The sequence below is a fragment of the Gavia stellata genome, chromosome 13, assembly GCF_030936135.1.
Source record: "Gavia stellata isolate bGavSte3 chromosome 13, bGavSte3.hap2, whole genome shotgun sequence".
Classification (NCBI taxonomy): Eukaryota; Metazoa; Chordata; class Aves; order Gaviiformes; family Gaviidae; genus Gavia; species Gavia stellata.
In genome coordinates, this window is record NC_082606.1 from 10,427,863 (window position 1) to 10,441,927 (window position 14,065).

The window sequence follows — 14,065 nt, forward strand, 5'->3', positions numbered from 1 at the left end:
ATATGGGAAAGTAACTGTCCTATTAGTCTTTAATCTAGGTGATCTTGTTCATAGCATGCGTTTAAAAAATGAGTTACCTGTTCTCTAATAACCACATGTAACTTAAATTACAAATGTCATTTTATGCTCCAGGAAAATAAAGGCCAAAATAAGGGCAATGTCATATACCAATGTATTATTACAGAAGAAACAGAAAATGCCTTCTTAAAGGGATAAATAATTAATCCCAAGTCTTTACTTATTAGAACACTCTTCAAGAATGACTTAAACTAAGTTATGGGTTTCCCAGTTCAGATGAAGCTCATGCCTATTGTTAGTGAAGAATCTGATGTATTGAGAGATAAATTACTGCTTCTTGAAACATGACAGGTAACTGTAAAATAGTTGAACAGTGAAATCTAGAGACCATTTTTCATTTTGGAAATACGTATTTAAATAAAGTTGTGTGGTTGCTTGAGTGAGTTAATGTTCAGGAGTATGAAACTCAAGACGGTATACTATGACCACAAGGGATTTTACTCCAGAAAAGGGAAATACCTGTTACAAGTTTATTTTATGATGTTACTTTTAAAATCGAATGCAACTCTGTGCTGCATTTCAAGTGCGAAGAATATTTTCCAGAGCTGAGGTGTTCAGGGGTACTGCAGTGATAGTCCCGTTCTATTAGACAGACAGTAATGGTTTCTCCAAATATTCACATTCAATTGAATTCAGCATTTTATCTTGAGCTTATCAGTTGTTTATTATATCCCCACTACCTGCACATCTTCCATATTATTTCAGCATTCTTCATCCCTCACAAACTGTCCCTCTTTCTCTTATAGTAAGATTTTTTTCCTTTTTTGAATCCTTTTAATGAAACTGAGGTCCTGTATTCGATTTTAATAGCTGCAATTGTCATGTGAAATCCATTTTAATCTCTTGCTGACCTGGTCAGCCATTGAAACTCTTTGTAGAGTTGTACAGCCATGAAACTTGTATTTGTAGCATAGCAGATTGTGACAACTATGCATTTATATTTTTCCAATGAATTTAGTGACTGATCAGTTTATATAATGATAATGGTCTTATCTTACCACAGGAGGTTAGTGTGCAGGAAGATAAGGTGTGGAATAAGCTGCCTCATACTTTTTTCATCTGAAAAGACTTTAAATTTAAGACACTGAAACTGTCAAGTACTGCAAATACCATGCTATTAATGCTTCTCAAATTTTAACATTATTCAGACACAGCTTTGTAGTTGCAATAAGCTTTGTTAACCTACTTTGTAGTGCAGATTTTGGGTTGTTTCCAGCCAAACTGTCAAACATTTTAACATTCAAAATAATTTGTGATGTTGGCGATAGGTATTCAGCAACCAATGATTTATACAAAACTATAGGGTTTTTTTGATACTAGGGTGCCTTTGTTAAACCTTTTTTTCTACAAACACAGATTTATGGCCAACTTATTAATCCTAAACAGCCTGATTAAGCACTCATGTACATTTATCCAAAAGATCACTAGTTACCCTGCTTTTAAAAAGTTTTTTTATTGTCATCTTCAGTGGAGGATACTGACTCTCAGACATGACCCAAAGGACTTGCCATTTATTGATTCCTCATCTCCTTACAGTACTGTAACAGATTCTGTGCAAACAAGGAAACTGAAAAAACCTGCTGCAAATGATTGATCAGGGGTCTATTGACTTATTGAAAGGCTGAGGGAGGTCTTTTTCTATCTTAAATTTTAAAAATGCATGTATATTTAAATATTTTTCTAGGATTTTTTTCCCCAGATGATTTCAAAGGAAAGGTCATCTTCATGCATTTTTCTGTTCTTTCAGATAAAATATAGTTGTTGTTGCCATGCTCTCATCCTGCCCAGCAATTACTTAAGTGTGCTTATCTTTTCAGATAAATATTAAAGAAAAAAAGAAAGCTTGCCCCGAAACATTTAATATGAGGAAACAGTGGTTGCATTTCTGCCCTTAATTGTCCTTGCTCTATACTTAAAATAGCCTGTTCTTCAGTTATTTGTGATAGGTATTTAGTTGTATTTTTTTTTAATAATACTATATTATTACAGCTTTATGGAACCTTTTTGGCTGAAAGGGTGAACATTAAAATAAAACTTAAAGTTATCAGAATAGTCAAACTGCAATGCAATCAAAATATTTTGCCTATTGTTGACTCTATCAGATATAAAGATTTTTTTTTTTCCACCAGAAGGATTTCTTTGATAATATTTCCTTGCTCTTCCTAGCTCCTTAGTCTTCAAATGATAGATGTTGAAATGCTTTCTCCCTATACCTTTATTCAGACATTTCAAGAGGAAGAATACAATAGGAAATAATTTGCTTCCTTTTTTCCTCCTCTAAGATCTTTTTAAATCTCATTGAGTGAACTTAGTTCTTGTTAGGTTGACTTTCCTGAAGACTGAAGTCCTTTATCTCTTCACAAAATGATTATAGACCAAGTAAGCTTCCTTCTACAATATGTCTTACTCCCTGAGCTGGACAACTGTTTGCAAAAGAAAGTAAATGACCCTGTCTCCATAGCCACCCTCCTGTTTTCAGTGCTAATCTCAGCAAAGAAATTCAGTACTAAACATGGCAGTGAGTTTTGCATGGAACTTTAATAGGTCAGTAATTTCACTAATGGAATGTTAAGGGTACAGTCTTCACATCTGTGCTCAAGGATTTTAGTTACATGGTGGCACAGGGGTAGTCTGTCATGCTCATAGGTTTGCCTTTTGTCAAACTCACGGTTTGCCTTTTTGTTATGTATGGCAGTATCAGGGCTCTGTGGTGTGATATACCTATATAGAAATAACTGATCTTTATCGGATTCATGACTAATGCCTTTGCGATCAGCAGGAGTCATACATCTGTTCCTCCTAGTTCTGAGCTACCTGGACATGAGTGAGCTCTAACCTTGAAACAGTCCTGTTGTATAGTCCCAACTAGTAAGACTTTGGTAGAACTTGGATGTATTAATCAGGAGCATCATCAGAAATGCAGTTTATACCAGCTTCAGCGTACAACATTTAGGTCCTGATTTGGAAGTCCTCTACTGCCATCCTGATGTAGCAGTATTGCTTTTCTGTACAATAAAATTTGTATCCTCTATTATCAGCTAGCTACTTAGCACAGTCTCCCCTTAGGAAAACTCTTGATGCCATATATAAATCTTTGACATAATCATCTGCATGAGGAATGTAGTTGCTTTAGCCTCCCTCTTTAACCAGTGGAAAAAGGTAGACACTGTGGAGGGACTGCTGAGATTTTAGGAGGAATGAATCATCTCAGGACTTTCTCAACTCTTTCTATTGATTCCTGCAGTGCACCTGTATTTTTTTTCACTTCAGTTACTTCATTTCCATTAGTATCTAAAATAAGGTGGCATGAATCTGAGATATTACAAAGGACTTCACTTTCAAAGAATAAACCACTTCATGTTAAGGCTGTTGCAGAGTAGTACTGATAAACTACAACCTTCTTTACTGATGCCCAAGTTTACAGTAATTTCTCTAACAAGCTCTGAATGCATTTGTTTTTACAGCATTTGACTCTACCTGAAGCCATCTGACTTCAGTATAAGTGTCTAGACAACTCTTCTGACAGTTACTATCCAGAATTAGAGGAAATCAGACTGGATAATACAAGTCTGATGTTTTGATCTGTATTTTTTTGCTCCCCCCTGTGACTGTGTTATGGAGGCATCTGGGGAGGCAGTTTCTGCAAGGCTCAGCCCTGTTGAGGTTATGGCCTGAGCAATAACCAGGAGTGATGTCTGCTGACTTCTCTCCTTAGACCCACTCATTATAAAGAGAATAGTAATCCTTGGAAGTAATTGATGAAGTGTAGAAAGGAAAGCCAGTATAACTTAATATAGATGTAACAGTGCAGCTTGCCTCAACTTCTGTTCACTTGTTTTTTTGAATTGTTCTCTAGTATTGTTGCTGCAGAGCTAAACAATTACCTTTCAGTCCTTAATATCTGCATTTATAGTTGGACATATGCTATTTATACTTTCTCAGGCATAGAAGCAGCATAATTTCTGTCATATTTCACAATCCCAACTAAAAAACAGCTAGTATTTACAACAGTGTTTACAATTATGGGGAAAAAAATGAACACAAATATTAGTAGCCAACAACATAGTGAATGTATATGTAATCCAGAAGGATGCTAAAGATAAAGTGGAAACTATCAGAGAAAATGAAAGGTACTCATGTAGATTTGTCTTGTGTTAGAAGCAGGCAAAGCTTCTGGAGATTTTTAAACTTGGTGGTAATGACAGATGAGGTACATGAATTCTTGGGGAAGATGCAGTGAGAGGACAAAACTAAACATGTAAAACCATGCTGAGCACTGTGGAAATGCAGATTCAACAAAGTGATAGACAAGTAGCATGCAAAGACATACAGGTGCCTTTACAATATCATATTGTGCCATTTGCTACAATTTTCTTATTTTGTTTTAAGATGTTACAGGAAATTACATGTTACAAATGCTGCCTGGCAGGCATACACAGCAATGGTACAGGTAATGAATATCTGATCCAGATTAGTGACAGGTTCTTAACAGATCAGAACACCATGAAAAACACATAATGTGTGCAATTCTTTGTGTACCTCTGTAAGAATTTTTTTTTTGTCAAAAATTTTCCCAGGACAATTACAATGTGTCTGGTTTCCTTCTCTTTCTTAATTATTGTAGATACATTGTAAAAGTGTGCTGTAAAGTCAAGATCTGTAATCCCCTAATCTCAGGGTTGCATGGATGTGAGGAATTGGAAACTGCCTTTGGTTTCCCCTGTAAAATAAAGTGTAGATGTAACAAGATGAAGGCTTGTGCTATGTTAAAACGCATAGGACTAGGTTCACTTGCTGTGAACTTTCACACTATGGACCTGACTAGGGTATACTTGTCTCCAATAAAGGATTTTGTCACAAAGGACACCTGCAGCCTCTGTTCTGCTTAATGATTTGAATTTACAAGGGCAGCAGAAATGTGATTGAGGACAGCCCACGAATTCACTGTACTTGATTAGTGAGACGAAACTGTCTCTCTTCCAGGCAGTTTAAGGGAGCATGCATATCAACTTCAATTCATATTAAACTTAAATATTGTTTAATAAATTGTTTATAATATAAATATCATATAAATATAAAATTTTTATAATATAAATATATTTATCTGAGACATTTCCTATTCAATTTAAATTCATATTTAAGTTGAGGTAGAGTACACTGTCCTGGAAACTTTAGATTCCCTCTGTCTTTCACAAAATTTCTTGTACTTGAGAATTAATACCTTCCTGAGGGGGAAAAAATTGTATTTCTTTTCTGAAGGAAATGCCAAATGAAGAGAAGGTATGCATGCTGCCATTCTGCACCACGCTGAAATTTAGACTAAGGATTGCAAAAGTTTGGGTCCACTGTGTAAGGTCTTCATGTGCTTTATAAATATCTTAGGTCTTTAAACTTTCTCAGTTCTCTTGGGCCTTCTCTGCTAAAGTAAAGGAAAGTAGTAACTCTATCGTACAGGCTCCACGCTGCATTGTCTTAACACCCATATGTGGCACATCAGCTATTGCAAGTGCCATTTATAGGCTGTTCATAATTCTAGCAGTTGTTCATTTTGGATAAGAGGAGTTTGAGGAATGGTATTTCTCTTTGTGTTAGACAAAAAATACAGTATTATCATGTTTGAGCTAGAGGGATAAAGGATCACCACTAATAACACAATGTTCTTTATGCTTTTCAGAAGGAGACTAGACATCAAAAATTCTGAAAAAGTCAAAAAGCCTTATTCAGTCTATGAAGCATTTTTGCACACATCACAGAAAAAAATGAAGATATTTCTTATTAGCTGTTATCACCATGTGCTTTACTGACATATATTGTCATGACCCCTTGAAATCAAGGAAGCATTAGAGGACTGATTCTAGTTTTGAGATTAAAGAAGGCGAATGTTTAATTAGTAGAAAGCATTGCGATTGACAACTTGCGCCATTTTATTGCTATCCAGTTAACATTTATTTCTCAGTATGTATGTAGAGATACATGATTATCACCATCTGAATTATAAGTGTTGACTTTCGAATGACATTCACTGGAACAGTCTTAAAATTTTGTACTAGTTATTTAAAATTGTCAAATGCTTAAATAAATAATTGAAGTACTGATATCATCCAATAATAATTTGCATTTATGACAGATTATTGAGGCAATGCAAGCGGTGCTGCTGGCAGAAGTTCAAAGGACTATGAATACCTTGAGAAAGACAGCAATCTGCAGAGAGCCATTGGCCATGGTAGAGAATGGAAATGGTAAGTTGTGGACACTGCCAAAGACTGAGGAAAGGGATTTGCAATACATTAAAAATGTTCTTTTGCCACGTAGGTGGAAAATTTATTGGTACATTCTTTTAGAAGAACGTTCTCTAGTACTCAGAACAAGTTAGGAGTATGAGTTCATAATACATTATTTCTGTGTAAGACAAGCCAAATGGCCTATTTCTGACCTTATCAGGCTATGAGTTTTCTCATATGATTGTCAAGGAGTTAAAGGACTTTTCACACTTTCTCATCATCTCTGAACATTAAAGAAGAAAAGGTAAAGTTTCTTTGATTGTGTGATAGTTCTGGTATTGTAAATACATCTGCAAATAAAGGGAGCCGTGTGTTTGAAATAGAATTAGTAAATCATATTGAACTGAAGTTTTACAAATGTATCTTTTCAACAGCATCAGAGCTTATACAGCACTAAAAATTAATTGCTTAAATCTTATAACTTCATAATGTAATACAAAATACATTATTTTTCTCTTAGAAATAACCTCCCTGCAAGGAGATATCAAATGCATTTTACAATTAGATCATTTCATTTTACAAGAAGCTTACTCTTTGCAACTTTACAATGGTGCTAATGTTTATGGTAAAAAAGATTGAACCTGAATTTATGTTATGAAGTTGTACTCTTTTTTTTTTTTTAGCCCATTAGCTGAGTCTTAAAATTAAGTGACCTAAATTTTAGATTCAATCTTATTAGTGAGCCTTCTCTTGGGAAACTAATTTATAATCTCGTTGAGTGTGTGTGTCTGTCATGAAAATTTGTTACCAATCTGCTTGTTCCAGGATACTAAAAATGATCAGTGATACTTGCTTCAGGCCATGAAACAAAAATGTTGTCTGTATAACTTGGACTGTTAGAATATAGTGAAACTCAGAACACTTTTGAATAATTGTCATATGAGAGTTTATGCTTTGCTTACACTGAAGATGGATTTGAATAATTTTATTTTTATGTGGTTTGGGACAAGATGCATTGTAACTAAACCACCCCCATCTGTAAAGTTCATATATGGATTTGATTTCAAATTTCCTGAATTTTCAGTGTGTATTTCAATGTGGTGTTTTGGAATGAGTTACAACAAAAATGGGACTACCTGGAAGTTGCAAATGCAGCTATCTGCAGACTCCAGGTGTGTTTAGGTCTTTAGGTTTGTTTCAAAACCTTCTATACTAGATGAAAAAACATTTTTTTATGTGAAGAGTGCTGGAATGATTACAAGAGTCTAGTAGTCAATTGTTGTTTAAATCTAAGTATTAAGGCTCACACAGGTTATGAATTCAGGGGAGTGAGTTACTTCAGCTTTCCACTCTCTGAAAGGGGGATTTGGCTGTTCGTATGTCTAGTGAAAGATTTTTACCATCATTTTGTTCTTAACCCTATTATTTGAAAGTTATTCAACAAACAACTAGAAAATTGCTTTGCTAGAATGAGCACAGTATTCATATGCATTTATACTGGCTAGGACTTTTTTCCATACTTCATGATCTGAACTACATAAATATATCCTGTAAAGCAGAGTGCATTTTTTTTGACATATCATTGTTCAGCAATTTAATGTATTCTGGAATAGACAGAAAACATACAGGAAGGCTGGGAAAGAGATGTTACACTATGAGTATTTAACATCATGTTAGCTTTCTTTTTGTTCTCATTTCCATTCGTGTTTTAGCTTGTTTCATTATTTATCACAGTATGTAAATAGCACAAATATTCTTGTTTTGGTTTGTATGGTTTTCTAATAGGCACTGCAAAACTTGATGGGTTTATTCAGAATTGAACAATTTTTTTCTGTGATTTCTAATATGTTACAATGTAAAACTATTTGTGGCATGTAATGATATGCAGAAATTATTAAAAACCCGTCCAGGAGTAAGTCCACAACCAGTGTAATTATTAAGACAAGTAATTATGTCTTGTTTTAGTCATTCATCTGATTAGGTGTGTTGTCTTATATCTTATTAAATACTCTGTATTTATGGGTTGTACAGTTGCTGTCATCTTGTGCCACGTAAAGGTTAAATATTGTTTCAGGTTTTAAACTCATAAATTAAGACTGGGATCATGCACTCTGACCAAATGTAAAAATATCTGAATCTTGGCTGCCATCATCATTGTGTTGTATTGCATTTTTGTTTAACAGGAATTAATAGATTTGATCTGGAGATGTTTAATTCAACAAATTTCCAGTGAAGTCAATAGAAGTTTTCTTTAAAAAGACAAACAGAACTTTCAGGATTTGACCTTCAGTTTTTATTATCTTTAAAGTTTATAGTATATCATATAGTTGTTTTTTCAGAAAGCTCGTTACTCCTTAGGAAGATCCTGCATCCTTACTTCATGGGTAAGGGTGACAGTATTTAGACAACAGCTTCACTTCCTGAGTAATTTAAAATGCTATATTTTTTTCTGTTGTTCCATACAGACAGAATTGTTAATTGAATTAAAAAACCAAAAACCATACTATATTTTTCCAGAAACAAAGATAAGGAATTAAAAAAGCTATTCATGTAAAGCATGCCAGATAAAGGGTTAACTGTGTTCTGTCCTAGTACATTCTCCCATGGTTGTTAAAAGGAAATATAAATGAAAACAGTTGCAATTTTTTTGTGTTAATGTCAGAGATAATAATTTTGGACCTGTTCAAACATATTGATAGCAATCTTATCATTGATTTCTGCAAGCTTTGTTTCAGTTCTTCAAAGCAGCTGAGGTTTTCCCTAATTTTTTTGACATTCATCATAATTCTGAAAAAGTATGTTGCACTTTATCCCTTCTTGCCTTTTTCCTAAACACTGATAATCTCAGGTTAATGGTACCGTTTAACAGGTTGTCAGTGTGGTATTGTCTTCCACTGCCATGTGAGTTGGAGGCAGTAATTTTAAAATCTTAAGAATCTATTTATCCACTTTTGTTTACATAAACTAAGAGGAACTAAGTTTGCTAGCATTCTTCATTCTTTTTTCATTTGTAGTATTTAATCTTATGACATAAATACCTAGTCCATACACAGCTGTGTGCAGAACTTCTTTAATCAGGGGAAAAATGGTGGCAATACCACTGTTCTCAGTCATTAGCCCAGTGATTGGAAACAAAGAAATTGGGTAGTCCCTCCTGTAGTTAATTTGAACCCGTATCTTCCTCAACAGTAATTCATTGCTTATCCTCAAGGCATTCTTCAGTGAGTCATCTACAGAAATTGTTTCACTTCTCATGGAAGTCTCAAAATATTTACAGGGGTAAGATTTAGAAATGAGATTCCCTCACCTCTAGGTGTGTGTTGTGTGCAGGACTGTGATCTCCTTTTAGCTACTGCACTGAAGCAGTTTCCGATGTGCCATCCTTGTATGCCTGTTTCTTCTAATGCATAGGGAGCCAAAACTATCTTACCTGAAACAACAGTATAGCATACAAGTTATTCTGGAATTGTGTGCCTCAATTTTTTGTAAAATGTGAAGAACTGGATTTATTTACCTTTTAAGAAAATTGTGAGGGTAAATGTGTTTAAGATGTTCATGCTCAGATATTAAATTGAGGAACTGACGTACATGATATTCCAGGAATGCCAAAAACTGGAAAAGTGAAGGAAAGCATGAAGTACAGGCTTTATTCCTAAATACAGAATATTATTTTAACTGCCTCTTAGATTTGTGAAAAATAGCACCACTAAGACTAGCTTGCAATAAATTCTGGTTTGCACTTAAAAATCCCTAGTTTAAGAAACTGCTAATGATTCAAACTTTTAAGTATATTTGAAAGCTATTAGCTATAACCTCATCTTCTGTATGTGGTTTTGGAGCTCTTTAAACTATTCAATTAAATAAATTGGTTCTTGCAGGAAAAAACCTTCTGCTGACAAATACCAGAGTGAAATTAATGGTGGCAATTGAATTCCATAGGTTAGTGTAAAGAATTGTCAAAGACTTATCTAGAATACAACAATATGTTTTGTTAAAATGAGGAATCCATTCAGTAATGGTAAATCAATGAAAAGGGGGATATAACAGCTTCTGTTTGCTAGAAAAGTGTAGTGACCTGCAGCAGAGGGTTTCAAACACCGCTATTGTCTGGGTTTCAGAAATCTGTCCAGTTGCAGACAACTTTATGTCAACTCTTAGGAAGTCATTCTGTGACTGTGTCTTTCTGTATAGCAAATGAATCTTCTTGCCTGCCTGCGAAGTCTTAAGGTTTTGTCAAGGAAGTGCAGATAAGGAGAAGGGTTGTTCTGTCTCTGATACTTTCTTTCATATTGTCATCTTGTTGCAACCTACTACCTTTTCATAATAGTCCAAATATATATTCTGACTCTGTATTTAAACAAACAAAAAAGACCCAAAAGACAACCCTGACTGAGCGTTAGTCTATTTTGACCATTGATATCACAAAGATTTCACAGGATTTCAATGAAAACTTGTCCTTGGTTGCTGGGGAAATAACTTTTAGGGGTGTAAAATGCATTGATACTCTTATTTACTGTAACCACATTAATATAATTTGTATTGTTTGTGTTCTGGTGAAATACTACATGCCCAGAAAACTTGAACAACATTTGAGGAGTCCATTTTGGGCTTAACATTTTATATTCGGCTAAACGTACATCTGTCCTCATATCCTCACATTTCCCTTACTGTGTTAGTTTCAAGTTTGGATTTGGGCTTCTGACATATGTAATGTATTCGGTCTTTAAAACTGCTTGCCTTGCTGTGGCTGCGTTCCATATCCAACATGAATCAAGTAATCCAGCAAAATCTGGTAAAAGGTGTCCAGACAAAATGTGCTGGAGTCCTAGATATGTGCATAACCAGAAAATGAAAGCTATTGGTGCAGCTTTTGGGAAATCTCTCTTCTCTTGTGGATTGACTACTTGTACAATCAGGGATTAAGTCGGGGGCAGTGGAGCCTCATGGAAGGATTTCTGATAAACAAAAGAAGAAAAGGCTAAAGAGAAGAGGAGAATGGGCTACAAAGGAACTGGAGGTAAAAAAAAAAAATCTAGGAAAATGAGGAAGAAAAAATTTATAACAGAAGCATGGCAATGTGAACATGTAGAAAAGGTTATCAGTTTCCCAATGGAACTCACAACCAGGAAACTGGTTGCTGACTAAAAAAAATTCAAGAATAGAATTTGATCCCATTTCTGGCATGATAAAGGTTATTGAGGTTGGAACTAGGAAATGAGGAAATTTTGACAGTGTGCATGATTTTGGATTGAAAGAAATTGAGAAAAGAGATCATTAAATGCCCAAGCAGTTAAGAATCCGTGCATCCCGGCAGCATGGGTTTTGAAGAGCATAACAGAAAATGTTCCTTTTTTAGCGCATTCAAATCACATGAAAGAAAAAAAAAAACATTTCAGTTGTCTGGAAGAAAAACAAAGGTAATAAGAAGCATCTTTCATTACGACAGATATCCTAAAGGAAAGCAATGAAGGTTTTGTGTTAGTTTTTATAACTTATTTGTTAAACTCACGAATTTTAATGATTTTTTCTTATATGCAGATATTTGAAGGAACCTAAGGTGATTTACATTTTATGCAGGCTGTTTAAAGATTTTATTGCTTTAGAGGAACCAATAGGACTTCCTGCTGCTTTTTCAGACTAGTTCAGTTTTTTCAAGGGTATTGAGATTAAGTATCTTCAGTTTGGCATATGAATACCTAGAGTATGTCTCCTGATCTTACGTTTCTACTGGCCAAAAAGTAAGTGCAACAGGACTAATAGATTACACTTAGTAGTGATGAACTTACATTTGCGTGAACCCACCCTAAATTCTTTTCAAGAACTTCTACATTATATCAAAACTCTGTTTACAAAATGTAGTGAGAGCTGATCTGGTTAGCTCAAAGTAGAGTCCTGTTCATATAAGCTGAAATCTGAATCAGGCCACTGTTGTCATGTCATGAGGGTAAACGTAAGTTTTGGTAAAAATGAGTGAGAATGTTGACATGAAAAAATCTTTACACTTCAGGAATTCTTTTCATACCTGGATCGTTGATCCTCCAAAAAGTATAAACTGAAATGTTCTTCTGAGCCTCACAATATCTGTGATTAAAACACGTAGGATTTCAAATGAAATTGATCAAAACTGTCCCTCTTCCTATGTAGTGTCTCTGTGCTTTGAAGTATTCTCAAACTTTAGTTTTAGAGCAGTATCTGAACCAAACACTACAATCCTCTTTTCTTGCAGTTGTTACTCTTCAACTGGTTTGACTTTTGTCTTCAGATATTTTCCTGCCAGGCATCTCTCACATTTTTCCAGTTTAACCCTCTTCTCCTGTTGCATGTTACATCATCCACCTGGATTCTTCCAGGCTGTTTTGTTCCTTTACATTCCCATCTTCCACTTCCTTTTTTCCTCAAGAAACAAGAATGTTAAAAATTATCTGGAAAGTGAAATTTCCTTTCTCAGTCCACTCTGTTCTTACTAGTGCAAACTTTTCAGCCAGTAAGAACAGAAAGTTTTTAGATGGAACTGAAGTTTTATGCTCTTGGACAAGTTTCATGCACATAACAAAATTCATTAAACTATTAGACTTACTTCAGGCTGTTTTAAAAAATTCTCTGGCAGGCCAATTTTGTGTGTGCGTACATTAGCAATAAGCAGTATAAGAAATGATTGTATAATCAACATTTCACCACTATTAATGAGAATTAGGTTGGTTCATCTGTAGTCTCTTTTTAGTCTGTGAAACAGCAAAACAATTAATCTAGCATTGTTTGATGAATGGACTTTGAGTATAAGCTGGTGACAGCAGTAGCTTTCCTTTGTACTGAATATGCATTAAAAATGAGTGTATTATATCCTAGTTTCATATTACAAATATTTCCAGTAAAAGAATACAAATCAATGTTATATTTTAACATCTAACCTGCGGTTTAACTATACCACTGTATCATGTCCTATATATCCAATTAAAACTGTATTTTGATCCAGTAGTCTTTAATATTAGTGGTCAAGTACTAAAGGAAGCTAGCTTAAAGACTTGTTCTAGAACTACAGCTTATTTCATTCCATGCGTCATATATTTTACCAGAGAACTTCTTAATGTAGCAGAAATCAGATTTGGTGTGTATTTTTACACAAAATCAAATTGTACAGGCGCCATCTCAGACTCCTCCAAAACATTAAGGAGGATAGGATTCACTGGTCAAGGAGGCAGTAAGGGTGACATGTATTCTGAATTCAAATGCACAATATAGTTTGGACAATTCTGTTTTCTATGTGCTTTTTTCAGTGTTTACTGAATGGGAAGAATCTCTAATATGCCTTCTGTTTAGATCTTTAAAAGTAAACACTGTCTTCTTTTGGGCTGTTAATACAGACATATAAAATTACTATTGGTTCATTTTTAGTCTGTGCCTGTACCAAATGAACTTCTAAAACAACAAAGTACAACACAAGTCTTTCAAAGATTTGAAAGCTGGTTCTGAGTTGGGGCTTCAACATAGTAAGTGAAGGAACTGCAAGTACTCCTTGTTTAAAGCAGTGTCCCCAGCTTTTTTGGAGCAAGCCTAGTCTCCTCTGTCTTCTAGTGTTTTTTTAAGAGCCACTCCTTGTCACATCTTGCTTCCTTGTTCTGAATGTCTCCTTACTTATGTTGTTGTTCTTAGTCAAACAATAGTGTTCAGACTTGCTAATAGCATATAATTTGTAATCCTTATACTTTAGTTGGAACCCTGCTTTTTTTATGACTAATTTAGTACACAGAGCCATGGGACAAATCAGC

General features: G+C 34.7%; 1 protein-coding gene across 1 annotated transcript in view; it reads left to right on the top strand.

The window, feature by feature from the left end:
- Window positions 1-14,065, top strand: part of WDR72 (WD repeat domain 72) — a 113,083-nt gene that overhangs the window by 65,212 nt on the left and 33,806 nt on the right. The window contains exon 17 of the mRNA XM_059824045.1: window positions 6,206-6,317. Coding sequence (XP_059680028.1) covers window positions 6,206-6,317 — 112 coding nt within the window. The remainder of the gene's footprint in view (window positions 1-6,205; window positions 6,318-14,065) is intronic.